The 18433-nt window shown below is 45.3% G+C and overlaps 3 protein-coding genes across 3 annotated transcripts; 1 reads left to right on the top strand and 2 right to left on the bottom strand.

Moving 5' to 3' along the window:
* Positions 1-55: 55 nt before the first annotated feature.
* Positions 56-3357, bottom strand: C8Q69DRAFT_189659 (putative vacuolar transporter chaperone). The gene is made up of 5 exons (XM_028625962.1): positions 2863-3357; positions 2352-2778; positions 2041-2286; positions 612-1974; positions 56-546 (listed from the first exon to the last, which is right to left on the bottom strand). The coding sequence occupies exons 1-5, from the start codon at positions 2865-2867 to the stop codon at positions 143-145; spliced, it is 2445 nt and encodes an 814-aa protein (XP_028480951.1). The 5' UTR covers positions 2868-3357; the 3' UTR covers positions 56-142.
* A 2136-nt stretch (positions 3358-5493) lies between these two features.
* Positions 5494-8813, bottom strand: C8Q69DRAFT_409929 (DNA replication licensing factor MCM4; the record flags this gene model as incomplete). The annotated part of the gene is made up of 5 exons (XM_028628270.1): positions 5494-6081; positions 6147-7339; positions 7402-7473; positions 7523-8404; positions 8468-8813. The coding sequence occupies 5 exons, from the start codon at positions 8811-8813 to the stop codon at positions 5494-5496; spliced, it is 3081 nt and encodes a 1026-aa protein (XP_028480950.1).
* A 1123-nt stretch (positions 8814-9936) lies between these two features.
* Positions 9937-14097, top strand: C8Q69DRAFT_189633 (hypothetical protein). Its single transcript, XM_028625961.1, has 3 exons — positions 9937-10219; positions 10293-12769; positions 12825-14097. Exons 1-3 carry the CDS (start codon positions 10050-10052, stop codon positions 13889-13891), a joined length of 3714 nt encoding a protein of 1237 aa, XP_028480949.1. The 5' UTR covers positions 9937-10049; the 3' UTR covers positions 13892-14097.
* The last annotated feature ends 4336 nt before the right edge of the window (positions 14098-18433 follow it).

Below are 18433 nucleotides of genomic sequence, written 5' to 3'. Positions count from 1 at the left end.
ATAGAGATATATTGCCAAATAGAGTACAAGACTGAGAGCTGAAAGGGACTTCACTTCATTCGTCGAAAGACGTTAAGAAAAAGAAAAAGCAAAACATCAGTCATTGACAAGAATTACTTATAGAGAGAGAGATATATATATTTTACAATTCCACGCGATCACGGAGGCCATCGCTGAACTTTCCACCGTTCTCGGGGAGCGTGAAACCGCCACCTCGAAGGCGCAGACCGAAGTTGACACAGATGGCAGCGACAAGACCGAGGCAGAGGACAGTAGGACCCCACGCTTCGTGGTATACGCGCTTGACGTCGCGTCGCTTGCGGATCTTGTCCACACGCCAGATGTAGAGAACCAAACTGTAGAGGAGCGCCAAAGCGGCGAGGATGGTGAATGCCCACGACGAAGAGAGAGTAACGGTGTCATTGCCGAAATTCAGAAGCGCCGCGGCAATAGAACCCAGGATGATCGAGAACTCCAGCCAAGAGAGGAAGGTTCTCTCCGCTGCGAAGTATACCTTGGGTTCGACACGCACGGGGACATGGATACCTAGTTACAAGTTAGCGGGAACAGTTTTGAACGACACACACGCAGGATGTATCGACAGCACTCACGCTTTCCCTTGGGCGCATAGAATCGCTTGGCGATGCGCTTATTGCCTAGGACGGCAATGCGATTCGAGTCTTCTTGCGGGGGAATCTGGGTTGCTCTCGGTCGTGGAACAATGGCTTGGACCGCATTGAGGGCGAGATTTCCAGCCTTCCGAGCATAGTGTTTGAGCAGTTGTTTCCGGTAGTGCATTCCACCAATCCGTCGAGCCTCCTCAAGCTCCTCTGAGCCTTCACTTTCGTAGTCCGAGTCATACAGGGGATAATCGTCCTCATCCTCAGGCCACTGGGCGGCAACCCGTTCTTCGACATCGAGACTATTGCCATTCTCTTCGAACAGACCATTCTGGCCTCGCTGCTGCGCCGCTGCTCCGCGTGATGGGTCTGTTGGTGGGAGCAAGTGGCCATCTGAGGACACAACCGGCCGCGGCCTTCCGTTACGGGTGGCGGAGTCAATCTGGTCTTCGTCTTCTGTCTCATCCTCCTCGGGGTCATCACTGGTGGATAGGCTAGCGACGGGCGGCGGTCGTTGGATGCCGAAGGCACGCGTCCGCGGCTTCCGGATATCGACATCCATTTGCGGCATCCAGTAGGGGAGGAGATTAATACGGTCTGGGAAGAGGGTTGCTGTGCCGTGGATGAACTTGCTGAACTTGGGAACAGCTTCGACGAGGTGACTGGCCACGAGTTCGCGAATCCACTGCGGAGGCTCCTGGCCAGCTTGGGTCTGGAGCTTCACTTCCAGGACGGCGTAAGGAAATCTCTCAACGTCCTCAGGGGGCAGCTGGGAGAATGGCCAATCGATTCCGATGTCCGTACGGCGCCAGTTGTCCCCCGATCTACGACGGCCATCCAGATTGTCTTCCCTGACCATAGTCAACTCCGTATCCAGCGAAATCCGGACTCTGGCGTCTCCGGGGAGCTGGAAAGCAGTGCGGTGATAGAATGTCCGCGTCACTGGCTCCAGTTTCCTGGTGATGACACGATATTGAATCTCGCGGGCTAGTTGCTCCCATTCAGCGATTTCCTTCTCCGACTTCTTGCCCTGTTTCCGGGCCTTCTCAAAGATGCTCTCCACGCTCATCTGGCCCGACAAGTACGCATTGACATGCTTCTCCTTCATCGGGAACCGAGCTTTGACTGATTTCTCTCCCGTCCAGTCCTCTCGATGCGTTTTCCGCTCCACGAAGATCTGATCATTTTCCATCCCGCCATACCAACGTAGACGGATGGCCTCTGCACCCTCCGTCTTCTTCAACCGCCCGGTGTACAGCTCCCACGTATCTGTGTTGTCAAAGTAGATGGATGTGATGGCCGAGTCTTTCTCCTCGAATTCCTTGCTGGGGTTGAAGACGAGCACAGGGAGATGCTGTTGATGCTGCCGTCAATAGCTGTCCTATGGGAAGGGAGAAAATCAAGATAAAAAAAAGCATACCTTTAGGATGATGAGCTTCAGTTCAGTGATATTGTCCGGGTGCACCCAGTACTTGGTGGTCTGGCGGATAAAGTTCTGCTGTTCTCCGCCGGCGGCACTGTTGCCCTTCACGGGGTTTCCCTTGGTCCGCACCAGGTCATACAGCTTGGACAGCTTCACCACAAACGCATCGTAGTTGTCTTGGAAGAAAGGCTTGGCCTTCAAGCGCGCTGCAAAGACCGGCTTGAGATGCCATCCGGTTTGTTTCTGTGACGGTTAGTTTTAAGAGAAAAATCCCGAAGGGAAAGCCCATTGAAGAGAAGTCCACGTACGTCGTGCTTCTTGATGATCTTCTGGAAGCCGGTGTAGTTGAGTTGGGTGAATTTGGCCAGGTCGTGCACGTCGGCGATGATATCACTTAAGTCTTCCTCAAGTAGGAAGAACTCCTCATCAGTGGGAGGATCCCCCTGTTCTATCCGCGAGACGACCTCGTTGACATCCCCCTCACTGGCTTGGATACGGCGGACGATCTCGTCACGTTTGAGTTTCTGAAAGGTAAAGACCTTGTCCAGGTCACCCTCTAGCAGGGCGACGAAGCGTTTCTCGTCGTCTTCCGTCCACGGTTTCCGGTCGGGCTTCGGGTTCTGCGGCGTTGGCGGAGTGACATAGTCGGTCTTGAGCGCCTTCTTGAGGTCATCGTAGGCGATGTAGTGCCATGTCCATTCCTTGATCAGGGACGACTGTAGCTGCTCCCCGAATCTGCGATGATAACGTATTAGCGTGACGCCGATTGAGTCTGGCGGACCGGGACCATGGCTGATAAAGCGTTGTAGATGGATTTACCTCATATTGGGCACGCCCTCGAGTCAGCTCCGGTGCTGAGAGCAAGAGTCTTGTCACAAAGGTGGGCGCCCCCCTCCGTCGGCAATGCGAGTACCTGGGTCGAGCTTGGGGAAGCGGTACCCTGTCGATGCTCGAGGGGAACTAGAGCTCGATGGTCCAATTGCTGGAAAGACGGGGGAAAAGATGTCAAGGGGATGCGAGGAATGAAGGAGCAAGAATCGTAGGGAAAAGTCGATCGATGCGCGGGGGGAGGTTGCAGAGGTGCAGTTATCACTAACTCGTGGATCGTAGGTACATACCAGACCTGGCTAGCTAAGTAGGGAACCGCGGGCGAGCAGTAAGTAGACTATCTACCTGGTTATATCTGGGGAAAAGGCAACTCGATCGACCAGCCAGAGTCAAGGAACCGCGGGAGAAAACCAGCAGATGTCCTGCTCCACCGATTCGATTCTTGTTCTTGTCTTTCTTGTCGCCATCTGGAGGTGCTAACTCAATTAATTGATCAATTATTTCTATTCTGATTGTTCCGGCTCCCTCACCGCAACCGGAAGCCACTCATCACCGCACGTGTCCGCATCCCTGGCGAGACTACGAATTATTAACTACTCCGTAGTCGAGAAACTGACCAGATCTGTTTCATCTGTTTCACTCGCCCGGGATCGTTGATTTCCCTACGATCTAAAATAATTCTTAAGAGGACTTGGACCACATACGGACCACACCGCGCTGAAATCCCTGATCGATCGATCGATCGCTTGCTCTCTCTGAGATCGAGATGCCGTCTGTCTCTCTCAAGCAAACTGGCCTGCTCTTTTTCTCCCTGACGGCTGCCGTCGTGCTAACAGACCCTAGACTAGGCTAAATATCAGAGTCGAACTATCCATCTCCTTCTACTTCTACACTACTGCACCTGCCGCCGTCATGCTCGCTGTCCCGACTCTTTCATTCGCCCCTCTCTACCAGGTGGCTTTTCCTGCTCGACTCGCTAAGGGAGCTTAAACATTCGCAGCCACGGTTGAGCTACGTAAGTCGACTGTGGAAGAAGAAGAATAATAACAAGAATACTACGTAGCTTCAGAAATGCTCGCGACCGTACCTGGATCTGTTGAGAACTGGAGATGCGCACATCACCCCATCCATCTCCTTCCTCACTGAACACCTGGCCAGTGGTGACAGTGACACAAACCCTCACATTAAATTTAAAGAGGAAGATCAGTGTGATCTTCCCAGCCATTCTGCCCCAGCGCATTAACGGAACCCAGAAGCGCAGCCAGCAGCCACACCACAGTGACCACACCAATCGATAGCATTCCGCAATGGCACTAGAAATCTCACACAAAAAGCTCTCGCAGAGGCCAAAAAAAATAATATTTAAAACTACCCACAGGGCGGTTCTCGGCCCTGGCTTACTGTAATCGGGCGCGAAAGTCTTAGATACCATAGGGAAGAATAATATAGAACCATACCAACTACCATACAACAAAGGACTCTTAACTAATAATACTAAATCGAGATCCCAGAATGGCCGTCTATATGCAAAACCTTGTTCCCGTAAATGAGCAAATAAGCGTAAGTGAGCATGACATTATTAATTAGACGGGATAAAAACAAAAAAAAGGATGTCCCACTTACTCACTTATCCACTATGCGGGAGACTAGACAATGGACATCGCCTCTCGACCGAATCGAACCCACTATGGTATGTACTACCGGGTCCGCCCTCGCTACTTTTACGCTGATAGATGACGATGATAGAAAGAGCCGAGTCGGTCAGTTATTATTCTTCGTGTCTATCATATCATATTAACATTTACTCTGTTCTCGATTAATATTAGTTAACAGTAGTACTACATAAACACGAAGCTTCTTTATTCCCTGTTAGTTTCCATCATTTACTTGTTCTTGTTTGCAATAGTAGAAAGGGAAAATAACTACAGTGTGCAATACATACTAACTAATACTTGTCAGTCGCTTTGACCTTGACTATTATTAAGTGCAAACGCACATGAGATTAAACAAGGATAGCTAAGGCATCAGAGTAAAATAATAATCAATGACAATAATATCCTTTGATAATAACTTATCGTCTATAACCAGTTTTAGGTCTAGGACTACCATGTAAAGGCTCTCTCTCCCTCTCTTAGATCGATAACTCGGATCAATTGTGATAATCAGATAACTTAAAATATAGATCAAAGATCTACGGGGCAGGTCATAGCGTATGCAGACAACCTATCGGGTGCTTTATGTGTTTTTTGGATCTGGAATCTGCATGTAAATGTCATATAACTATGTTATACCAGATCTCTAAAAACAATGAATAGATTCAGAATAGACATGTTGAACAACAAACTGGGATATGATTATCAACACCTCAAACTCCACCGAGAAAGAGACAAGATGGTAAGAATCGGCAGGGACATGATAAGCAAGGGTAAATCACACAACACCATCCCGGATCATCCGACCCTCCCGTTCCCGTCCCGCATTCCACGTTTGCTTTGGTTGTTATATCAGCATCAACATTAATTTCATCATCAAGAGTACGTCTGTGAACCGTACACAGAAATCTGACTCTTCCTCTCCGCTGAAGTCCTGAAGCACTAGTAAAATCAAAGCAATAGAAGATGATTACAAAAATGTACCCGCCACACGGCGAATGCTTCTCCGGGCACCCTCCCCGAGAACGTTGACTAGTCCCTCGGTCTCCAGTGCTCGCACGGCATCTGCGAACTCGCCGCCGTCCACCTCAATGCTGCTTTGCTCACCGAGCTTTCGGTAGGCCTCAGCCCAGCGGGCCGTACCGCCGCTGCCACCGATCTCCTCGACGACTCGGAGGATATTGCGCTTCATGTTCTCGCGATTGCGGCGCTCACTTGCACTAGTACCCTCCGTCAATAAGCCCATATCGATCAGTCCTGTGCGCGCGTCGGTTGCAGCTTGCTTCAGGGCGGAGCGGATCAATCGGACGGCCTCCTCCACATCATCAGCCGTGACCTCGGGGGACAGACGCATCCGCGCGTGTGCTTCAGACAATCGAATCATGGACTCCAGCTGACGGGTGGTGGCAGTAATTCGGCGCTCATGGGAGCGGATGTCATCGCCCAACTTGCGCATCGCAACATAAGCATCCGTTAGAGCCTTACCAGCAGCGGGTGTCAGGACCGGATGGACGCGGGTCTTGGCATAGGTGATGTAAGACGTAAGGAATTCGATGGGCTGCAATTCAAGTCGTCAGTGAGAAAAGCATCAAATGGATAAGACGAGCGGATTTTTAGACTTACCAGAATCTCGTCGCGACTCGCGTTCTCTGGCTTGTCTTCCAGATACATGCCAACCAGATGCTTGGCAAGTCGGCGATCCTCTTGCTCATCAACCCGATCCAGCACCAGATAGACAAGGTCGAATCTGGAAAGCAGGGTCGGAGGCAGATCGATGTTCTGGGGCACTGGGAGGTTCGGGTTATACTTGCTGCCGATTGGATTGGCCGAAGCAAGAATACTCGTTCTGGCATTGAGCGTGGTGATGATACCAGCCTTGGCGATGGACACGGTTTGCTGCTCCATCACTTCGTGCAGGACGGACCGGGTCGACTCGTTCATCTTGTCAAACTCGTCAATGCAGCAGACACCGCCATCTGAAAGGACAAGAGCACCTGACTCCAGCACAAGTTGACGCGTCTCCGGGTCGCGTGTCACATAAGCCGTCAGACCGACGGCCGATGAACCTTTGCCGCTGGTATAGACACCTCGGGGCGCAATCTTGTGAACGTATCTAAGAAGCTGTGACTTGGACGTAGAAGGATCACCGCAGAGGAGGACGTTGATGTCTCCTCTGTACCGAGGGTTCCCGCCTTTCTCGAAGGTCTTGTTTGTGCCTCCAAAGAGCTGGAGCAGAATGCCCTTCTTCACGTCATCCATCTCATAGATACTCGGGGCGAGCGAGCGAGCGAGGAGTTCATAGACGTCCGGACGGGCAGCCGTATCCTTGATCTTTTGTTCTTCTTCCGCCGTGATCTTGCGGACCTGCTCCGTATCTCCCGCGGCTTGCTCAGCCAACTCCTGCTCAACAGTGGACACGTCGATTCCCAACTTCTTGCGATCAACCTTTTGGACATGCAAGACGTCGACATAGGTCTTGAAGAGTGCTTTTTGCGTGCGCTGTCGGGGATTGACGCGCACAGGGTTGCATCGGAAGATACCCGTCACTTCGATACGATCACCGGCTTTACAAACATCCACAAGCTCATCGTACGCGCAAAGCGAGACCGAGTGAGGCGTTTGGCCATCCGGTACAGAGTCTGGAGTCTCCTGGAGCTTGATGACCTGTTTGTCCGCAAAGACACAGCGGTTGTGGACAAGTTCCATCGTGTTTTTGTCTGCACACACCGGTCGGGGACAGACGGTAGGCTCCGCGATCTTTCCGCGGTCAATATCGACTTTGACGCTGTGACCGCATGTTTGGCACCGGAAATATGCTGCGTCGGGCGTTAGCCTTAGGTGAACATCCGTATATTGATATCCGCGGAGGAACACCTACCTTCTTTCATATCAGGAATAACCGGCGTTGTCCGGATAACAAGACCCTTAATGCTGATCAACTTGTCCATATCTATTGACATTAGCAAGAGTCCAGGCGACTATCAATGGTTGCCACTCACCAGCTGGATCGAGATCTCTCATGTTCACGGTCTTGTCCAGACCAAATGGTAGCACCTTGAATGTCTTGCTCTCGACCTCTGCTACCAGGTCGGGGATCTCCGCTGGCGGAGCCCTGCCAGCATCGCTCATCAGGGCATCTGAACTAGGTGCTGGAGGAGCAGAGCTGTTGTCTCTGGCATGAGGGTGGTTCCGTTGGCCCCGTGCCATGATGCTCTCCATCTCCTTCTCGGCAAGCTCGACCATCACATCCTTAACCGTCTGATCCATCAACGGGATGATTTCTTGAGGATAGGCATGGAGCTGATGCCACAGCTTCAACGTCGACGGATAGGCCTTGAGGTTTTTGGCATCTAGGTTGAGACCCGTCACGCCGAGCTGACGCATATTGTTCAGCATGGTGATATACTCCCTCTCTTCTGCCGCCGGACCCATTTCGCGGGTCTGATCTTCCGTCATACCATCCGCCCAGAGACGGTACTTCCTGGCGTAGTTGTACAGGAAGTTCTTAAAGGCGGACATGGAATCCTGGATGGAGATGTTTGTTCCCCAGATGACACGGGTGGAGTTACCACCCAGCGCCTCCGCCTCTGATGTGCCCGGGTGGACGTTGGAGAAGGTCGCATCGGAACGAGGTTCGCCATCCGCGACAGGCATACCATTGGCGTCCACGAAGAGCCTACGACGACGGTTCGGCGTGGAGCCGAAAGCGTCTGAATGAATGTCTCCGCGTCGCGCGGGAGCCGGCTGATATGCAGAAAAGCCTGACCTCGTGGAACGCACGAATAGGCCACTGCTGCTGCTGGGGATATCGGAGCGTGGCTCTCGACGGTTGCTGGCCCGTGTCGGGCTGGAACTGGACATGTACCGGATTGGAGACGAATCTAGTCTTCTGTCAGTCTTTTGTGTTCCCGTCACTACATGAACATTGTTCTAGCCTCTCTTACCTCTCATTGCCTGTCTGTTGCCTCGAGGGGTGGCTTCTCCATCGTCCGCATTCGATGATGCCCTGACTGGGGAACTAGGCTCCATTCTGGACCCGTTCGACTGCTGGGTCCCTCCGGGCGGCGAGGACGATCGATAGAACATCGGAGAGGAAGACTGCACAGCTGCCTCTTCTCTCAGGCGCCTTGAGGCCCGTGGTGTGGCCGTCTGCGACTGATTATCCATTGCGGCAGGCGCAGGGCTGCTGGAGGGGGGCTGCTGCTGGGAGCGTGTTGAGCGGGCAGGCGATGCGGTGGCCGAGTCCCTGGCGGACTGCCCTCGACGACGATTTGAAGCCGGAGAAGACATGTTGTGGCCGCCTGGAAGTGTGGTTATGGGCGGGGTGAGGGTGGTGGAGGGGAAGAATGAGGTCCTGCGAAGGCAAAATAATCATCTCGGTGCAGCGAGGGAGAGCGGTGGAGTTCTGCTGGGCAACGCGTCGGGAACGCGTGAGGAAGCGTGTAAAGTACTTCCTCTTTGGGAACACGCGTTCCGGTCAGACAGTCACATGATGTTGTATCACGTGCAGTCTGTGGCGCACCACATGGTTCTTGCACCGCCACCAGAGGCAAGCCACTCCATGTGACCCCTGGATGCTTCTGTCCAATCAGGGGGCAGAATCCCCTCCTGGCGCGATGGAAAGTCGATCATTGGGCAATCTCAATCTCAATCTTGGGCGAGTAACGATGTCTGTCTCTAAGTCTCTAACAAAGGAGCTGTTACTTTGTTTCCCTGGTGGTGGTGGTTCTTGACAGCAATTCACAGCGCTCTCTTTGTTTTAGCTGTCACAGAGAGTATGCCACAAAGTTTGCTGTCAATGGACGCCCCCGTATTACCGTTTGCCCGGCGGGCTTTGGCATCTGCTAATGTTTGGCGTCGCTTTCTGGCGTCCTATAGTGGCCTGTGCTGCTCGCCCAAGCGAAACAAATAGCCAGCCCAGCGCCACAATCCGGCGTTTCAGCAGGCGCTTGATGTCATCCCATCATTCTAGCTAGATTACGGTTAACTAGCTACCCCCGACCGATCCAAGAAGCTCCAAAGTCAAACCGGCCGGCGAGCGCTCGATACCGGTCAGGGAGCGAATGAAAAGCGGAAGCGACTCTATCGTTGTTGATCACCGGCGCCAACTGTTCTCGTTCGTTGAGCCACTGTTGTCATGAAATCTTGGGTATTCACCTTTGAAGCACGGCGCATGTTGGCAGCCAGGGCTATTTCTTAAAAACCAGATCCACCCCGGAGACTTCTTCGTCCACGAGGACCAGCATCGGTTTCCCAGCCAAATTGAACAACGACAGACCGGCCCTATTCGTGGACGCATAGTCGAGATCGACCCATGCCGGGGCTATAGCAGATCGTCTAGACCCTCTTCACCAAACCGTTTCACCGTTTCACCTCCGCATCGCTCCTTAGAGACTATCTTTATCAAATTTGGACAGGTTTCTGCGAGGGACACCCGTTTTAGGTTAACCAGAGACCATTGGACTATTCTGCAGTGATCCCTCCCCCCGCAGGAGGACCTTTAAATGACCTAGGAGCCAGCTCAAGATGGCGGGAGGGGACCTGGGCAGCGCCTTGAACGACGTCAGTGGTGCCGGACAGCGCAAGCAGGGAATCTCTATCACGACTTTTGTAGCTTCCTTGGCCACTGGTATTATCGTCTTCGCGATAGAGTTCCTGCTCTTCTTGTTCCTCAAGGGGAAGCTGACCCGTATCTAGTAAGTGTTCATTGACCGTATCCGCTTGCTGAAGATGCAGGGAGGGAGTAGCTGACCAAGAGCTCTTACACAGTCAACCACGAACGTACCTGGTTCCGGATCGAGAGCGGACGCGGCCTTCACCCCCAGGCCTGGTACGATGGATAGCCCCCGTGTTTGGCACAAGCAATTCGGAGTTTATCCAAAAATGCGGCCTGGACGCTTTCTTCTTCCTGCGCTATCTCCGCATGCTGCTCAAGATATTCGTGCCGCTGGCCATTCTGCTGCTCCCCATCCTGATACCATTGAACAAGGTTGGCGGGAGAGATCAGAACCTTGAGAATCCCAACTCCGTGAACAGTACCCGGTGGAATGTCACCGGGCTGGATCAGCTGGCATGGGGTAACGTCGACCCGCATCATACACACCGATATTGGGCTCATCTCGTCCTGGCCGTTATCGTCGTGATCTACGTGTGCGCGGTCTTCTTCGACGAAATGCGTGGCTATATACGTCTACGACAGGCCTATTTGACATCCCCCCAACATCGTCTGCGAGCGTCGGCAACGACTGTCTTGGTCACTGCCATACCACAACGTTGGCTGTCAGTAGAGATGCTGGACTCGTTATTTGATGTTTTCCCCGGTGGGATTCGTAACATCTGGATCAACCGGAACTTCGACGAACTGAGCGAGAAGGTTAAATTGCGAAACCAACTTGCCTTGGCGTTGGAGGATGCGGAGACCGCATTGATCAAGAAATGCAAAAAAGCTCAGATCAAGATGGCCAAGGTGGAAGCAAAGAAGGCAGGAAAGAGTGTCAAGGAGGTGGCAAATCGGGAGCAAGAGGCAGCTAATCGACGAGCTTCTCATCTGGCAATGGATGCTGGCGTGAGCTCGGGCAATCCGCATCAGGTAGCCCACACCATCGACGATGCGCTGGCGGGCGAATCGACCTCGCGCCTCGCCACAGGAGACTCGCGACAAAAGCGTGGTTTCATGCCTGTTGTAGGAAATGGTTTTGATGCAGTCGGCCACGGTGTCGGGAAAGTTGGCCAGGCGGTCTTTGGTGAAGCGAGGAAGGTCGAGGGAGGGCTGGATGAGAAACTAGCGAGAATGAATGGGTTTGTTCCCGATATAACGACAGGACCGGACGAGGAAACCCAGGACGATGCGATTGGCGATGGCGTAGGACCCGGCTATCATTTCCATCGAACCCCCAGCGCTGAACGTCGTGCGGCGACTGCCAGCAACAGCGCAGCAGAACGCCAGCCGTTCGATGCAGACAAGCCTCACGAGTCTGAGAGGCAGAGGTCATACTCGGACGGTGGAAGGCCGTTTTGGAAGCGGAACTCATCCAACACCTCCAAGCGCAGCGCTAAAACGGCACCAGACCCTCACGGGGACGAGCAGCCTTTGACGGCCCCTGAATCCCCGAGAAGCACCATGGACTCGGAGAGAAAACGGGAATCGCGGGAGATGCAGCAGGAGATAAAGACGGCCGCTGACGGTAACGCGAGGGAGGGAGATCAAGTGGAAGGACAGGAGTATCCAATTGCGTACAACGAAGAATTTGAGGACGGTGACTATGGGGAGCCGTTGTGGAAGAAGTATATCAAGGAAAAAGATCGGGAGACGATGCGGTTGCCCATCTTCGGTCTTAGTTGGATGCCCTCGCTGCCTCTGGTGGGAAAGAAAGTCGACACGATAAATTACTGCCGGAAAGAGGTCGCACGCCTGAACCTGGAAATCGAAATGGACCAGCAGGAGCCGGAGAAGTTCCCGTTGATGAATTCGGCCTTCATCCAGTTTAATCATCAAGTCGCTGCTCACATGGCCTGTCAAGCCGTCAGTCACCACATTCCGAAGCAAATGGCGCCTCGTATCGTCGAGATTTCACCTGACGATGTCATCTGGGATAACATGTCAATCAAGTGGTGGGAGCGGTATCTGCGGACGTTTGGTGTAATTATCATCGTCTGCGCGATGGTTGTCGGATGGGCGTTCCCGGTTGCGTTTACTGGTCTGCTATCTCAACTCGCATATCTCGAAGGGCGAGTCCCCTGGCTCGCTTGGCTCAGCAAGCTCCCGAACTGGTTTCTCTCTGCTATCCAGGGTATTCTGCCTCCTCTTTTCCTTGCCATCCTTATGGCTATACTCCCCATCATGCTGCGGTTCCTTTCAAAGACACAAGGAGTCCACACAGGCATGGCTGTTGAACTGACTGTCCAGAATTATTACTTTGCCTTTCTCTTTGTGCAACTGTTCTTGGTCGTAGCTGTCGCATCCAGTTTTTCGACCATCTTTAATTCCCTGACAGACATTACTAGCTGGCCAAATCTCCTGGCCGAGAATATCCCCAAGTCCAGCAACTATTTCTTTTCTTACATGATTCTGCAAGCCTTGTCCGTTAGTGCTGGTGCACTGGTACAGATCTGGAATCTGATCAGTTGGTTCATCTTGGCACCCATACTGGATAACACGGCCAGGATGAAATGGGCTCGGACGACGAACTTAAACCAGATGCAATGGGGCACTTTCTTCCCTGTCTACACGACCCTTGCTTCCATCGGTGAGTGCCTCTGCTATTAAAATACTCTGTGGCCTCAACTCTGATCTGCTGATAGGTTTGATCTATTGCGTTATTGCACCCCTCATCCTGGTGTTCAACGTAATCACCTTCAGCCTGTTCTGGTTCGTGTATAGATATAACACCCTCTATGTGACCAAGTTCCGTTTCGATACTGGTGGTCTGCTTTTCCCCAAAGCCATCAATCAGCTCTTTACCGGTATCTACGTCATGGAGCTTTCCTTGATTGGCATGTTCTTCTTGGTCCGGGACGCGAACGGTGACGTTGCTTGCGATGGTCAAGCCATTTGCATGATTGTCGTCATGGTTCTCACTGTCGGCTTCCAGTATCTCTTTAACGAAGCCTTTCATCCTCTTATTCGCTATCTTCCCATCACCCTGGAAGATGACGCCGTCCGCCGAGACGAAGAATTTGCTAGGGCACAGAGGATCAGGCTCGGCATGCCCGCTGATGACGATGAAGATGAGCAGCGTGAAAGCATAGAGCATGAACTGGCAGACCGCGAGCGAGCAGAGCGCGAAGAGAACGAACGAGCACAAGAGATCGAGATGAAAGAGATCGAGGCAGAGAAGCAAAAACGGAAGCATAATCGTGGAAGCTCGATTGCCAAGACGGTGGACAAGACAATCGACAAGCTAGGTGATGCCACCAAGTTCATCCATCGTCAAACATGGGCAGATCGAACGAACAATCGCAACCGACGCTCGAAATACTTTGCCGCGAATTCAGACACCACAATGCCTACAATTCGGCGTATGCGTGAAAAGTTAGCTGAAGACCAGGAAGCCCAAGCTCCCCCAACCAACAGGATTGGCCAGGCGCTGTTCTCTGGCATTCACGACGAGCTGGAGGATCTGACTCCCGACGAGCGTGATCAGTTGGTACAGCGCGCGTTCCAACACGAGGCTTTGCGGGCCAAACGCCCTGTCATTTGGATTCCCCGGGATGATCTTGGTGTCAGCGACGACGAGATCTACCGTACGCAGCGATTCAGCAAGCACATCTGGATCAGTAACGAATACCAAGCCCTGGACGGAAAGGGCCGCACAATATTCAGTCGTAGCCCCCCGGACTTTTCGGAGGTCGATCTTATTCAACTATAAGTATGGCCGGAGAAGATGTCCGATTTCTTTCACAATCATCCCTAGTGGTCCAGGTCATGGCCGCTGTTTGGGGATTTGTTTGCATCATGATGATCGAAAGGAAGCATCTCATGCATCAGCCGGCGTTTTCAGATACCATTCATTGCATTGGATGTCCATACCTAGCGGTTCGCTTTACCTACACGATTCTGTCCTCGCTCTCAACCTTGTTAAAGCGAGTTATTTCTACCGTAGATATTTTTAGTTGCCATCTCTATTCTTCTGTATCTTTTCTTTCCTGTCCCTGTCATCGCCCTCGGTTCTTGTCTGATTTTCATCGACGCATGCACATATGTACGTACAGCGCCTACCTAGCAAATAGAAGGATGACTCGGGACAGTCTGTATACAATATCTATTGTGATTGCCTTACATTATTGACAATAACTCACAGCACACATACCTTTAGAATACGGGAGAAGGCCCGAAGAACAAGACAGCAGGACAATAGAACCTTGCCCTTCGTACCCGCAGCTTACAATAGACTCGAGACCTTAAAATGACTCGCTTATAAACGTGACGTATCTCCTTAAGACTACTTCGTCCGGGAGCTTTATCCTATGCATTTAGTTATTTGATTTCCTGTGCGGAAAGGTTGATTGATTTTGTGGACTTCTAAACTCTGTAGTCTTACTGTATATATATATTCTGCAACTTGCAATACAACTGCTTAAAAAGAGAGAAACTTAATAATCAAGTACTATACTAATCTAATTACTGCTAATATAATTGTGGCCTTAATATACTATATAAAACTAGTATTTATTGTTTAGATTAATATATAATCTTAAAAAAATAAAAAAAAAAAGAAACTAATAAAATAAGGAGAGAAAATAAATAGAGATATAATAATATATATATAAATAAGCCTTTATAAATTCATACTTAGTATTAAGTATTTAATAATTCTTTACTTCTAGTATAATTATAATAATAAGTATTGCTAATTATATTATATCTTCTTTCTTAAAGATAATTATTCTTTCTTTAATTTAATAAAAAATAATATAAGGCCTTTAAAATCTTTAATAGTATTAGATAATATAATAGCAATATTATAAGAAGTCTTAATTCTCTTTTTTTTAATACCCTAATCCTTTATTAATTAATTTAATCTTTTTTTTATTATTAGATATATTAGCTAGCCTCTTCTTATACTTCTGCTTTAATTTAGACTTCTATCCTTTATCTTCTATATTATTTATATTTATATCTATTTTTAAATTGCTAATAGTAGGGATAATATATTTTATTAAACTCTTTTTATCTTTATTTAATATATAATCTATAGATTTAGTGTAATTAATTAATAAGTAATCTCTTTATTTATAAAAATAATAAATAGCAGATTAACTTATTTATAAAAAGATAAGTCTATCTATTTATTATAATATATTTATTATACTATAGAGATAAGCTATAGAAATAGACTATAAATTAGCTATTATATACTCCTCTCTTTAAGACTAAAAATATTATAAACTTTAACTAATATAGACTAAGAGGTTTAGCTATAAATTAGTAATTAATCTTATTATAGCATCTACTATATTATTAATAATATCCCTAAAACTTATAATAACTATTTAGGCAATTACTTTTTTAAAAATCTTATTTTTAAACTTAGAATAATTAATATAATAGCAGTTTTCTCTATCTTAAACATAATATATTTTAAGTTATTTATAGCCTTATCCTAGTATTTAATAGTATTAAAAACTATAATATAGAATAAATCTCCTATTAAAAATAAGTATATAAGGCCTTTTTATATAATCTTAATAATATATATATAAAATTTATTTATTATTATTTTATACTTAGTCTTAACTAATTTTAATAGGGTAATATAGAGAGCTTACCCTCTTATCTATAAGGATTAAATATTAAGATTCTATATTTTATAAAAATATTAAAAGGACTATATATTTATAACCTAATATAAACCTCTAAAGAGTATTTAGCTAAGGCTTTTTTAAATAGTTTAAATAGTCTTAGTTAAATAAAGTAAATAAGAAATATACTATTTCCCTATTTTAAGAAATTATAAGTAGACTATAATAATAATAGAGTTAGATAATTTTATATATTAAAAGATAAAAAGAAAATATATTATTTATTTAAGAGATTCTAAGTATTAATTTTAATAGATTAGTATTATGCTCCTAGCTCCCCGCTAGGGTATAAGCTTATAAGACTATAGCGAAGCCCCAAATCTAAATATAATACCGAGGTAATTAGTTAAACCTTACTCTCCCTGCTTTTAAGATTTATATAAGATAAAGCTAAGAAGTGCTTAAGATTTAGAATATAAATAGGCTCTAGATTATTATTTTATTAAAAGCTAGTAATCTGTTTTAATATAATATATATCTTATTATTTTTCTATTTATATAAACTCTTTACTATTAAAACCCTTTAGCATAGACCTTTCTTTATACTAGTTAAACCCTTTATTATAATAGTTAACCCTTTATTTTGCTAGTAAACCCTTCTCTAAGCTAAATATATAAAGCTGCTATCTTTCTTATTATAATTATTAGTAGAGTAATTTATTAATAACCTTTAAGAACCTCTATTCCTTATAGTTTAAATTACTTAATTTAGCAATATAAATAGCAGTATTAATATATCCTATAACTTAGAGAATAAGGGTCTTAATATTTAGCCTATAGTATATATTTTAAAGGGTTTAGAAAGTGCTAAACTTAGCTCGCAGTAATTAATTACTAAAGCTAGCTTATAAACCCTAGGAGATACTCTAATAAGCCCAGGGATAAAGTAAGCTTAAACAGAAAATAAATTATTAATAAAAAGAAACCTTTTATAGTTCTTTGCCGCTAGTTATATTAATAAGTAGCTAAGGTTTAAGCTATTAGATTTATAGAGATATAAAGCTACTATACTTAATACCTATTACTAGTAGTGCTAGTATATAGATAAATACTTAGCTTATAATACTTTGTTATTTAAAAATAAAGCTAAGAAGGTTATTTATATTATAGTATTACTAAATAGAGAATTAGCTTAGTTTTAAATCTACTAATAAGAGAATTCTAACTTTTAAATGCTAATTTAGGAAGAATTTAAGGATTAGTTATTAGATTTACTTAATAATCTATATTATTAAAGATAGAATGTAATAAACTATTTTTATACCTTAATTTAATATCTTAATTAAACTGCCTAAGCCTTCTTATATTATTTTAAGTAGGCTTAAGTAAAGTTAAATTAAGGTAAAGGGTTTAATAATAATAGAATTATCTAGTCTTATATCTTCTATATAAAATTATAACCTAAGGTTTAAATAAAATTACTAAACTATTAAGACCTCCTAATAAATCTTAATTAATTAATATCTTTAGCTATTAATTAAAAGATAAATTAGAAGAAAAATAAGACTATAAATTAATTTATTCTACTAAATATAAGTAGATTAATATAAAATATATTAAAGGACTCTCCCTTAAGATAAAAAAGAAAGGAGATTAATAATTAGCGCGTGGAGTTAACTAAATCTTAAAAAAAAAAGTTTAAATTATTAATAAAATAGGATTAGCTTAAAAAAGAAAGCTACTACTTTAATTATAATAAAATAAGCTATATATAAAGATTTAAATTATACCTGAAAAAAAAAGACCTCTTAAAAAAAAATTTAAGACTATTATAGCTTTTTATAATAAAGGGTTTAAGCTAAAAAAAAAATCTTTATATATTTTAATATAACTGTACCTTCCTAATAATATATTTAAAAATAAGGCTTTTATTAATTCTAGATTAGCCTATTATTATATTAGCCTAGATATAGCTATATATTATAAAATTTCTTTAAACTTCTAATAATATATAAACTTTAAATCTATTAATAGGTATAAAATTTAGAAGTATAGATTATTTAAAGTAAAGATTTATATTATTAACTCTAAAAAAATAATAGAGAAGGTAAAGATATATTTTTATATTATCTTAATATCTAGATTAAATATTATTTTTAAGAAATTATAGCTATATATTATAAATCTTATTATAGATTAGGAGTTAATAACTTAGAGATATTATATTCTATATTAGCTATAGATAAAGATTAAAAATGCTTAATAATTCTCTAAAATAATAAGAGGAGAGATAATCTATATATTTTATAAGGACTAAATTAACCTTATTATTCCTAAAGATCTATCTCTAAAATATAAGAAATATATTAAGGTCTTTTTAAAGAAGAATATAAATATATTACCCGCTAAAATAAGTAAATATAAGATTAAACTTTTAAATAATAAGGCGCCTCTATAGAGTAGATTTTATAACCTCTTTACTAAAGAATTAGATATTCTATATAAATATCTTAAAGATATATAATAGAAGGGTTAAATATAATTATTAATTAGTTCTATAAAGGTACTTATTCTATTTATTCTAAAGGCAGATAGTATATTAAGGCTTTATATTAATTATAGAGCTTTAAATAGTATTACTATAAAAAACAGATATTCTTTACTTAAAG

This window comes from Paecilomyces variotii, assembly GCF_004022145.1.
Source record: "Paecilomyces variotii strain CBS 101075 chromosome Unknown C8Q69scaffold_22, whole genome shotgun sequence".
NCBI lineage: Eukaryota > Fungi > Ascomycota > Eurotiomycetes > Eurotiales > Thermoascaceae > Paecilomyces > Paecilomyces variotii.
Note: the sequence above shows the minus strand (reverse complement) of the source record. Positions and strands in the feature narration are given on the sequence as shown.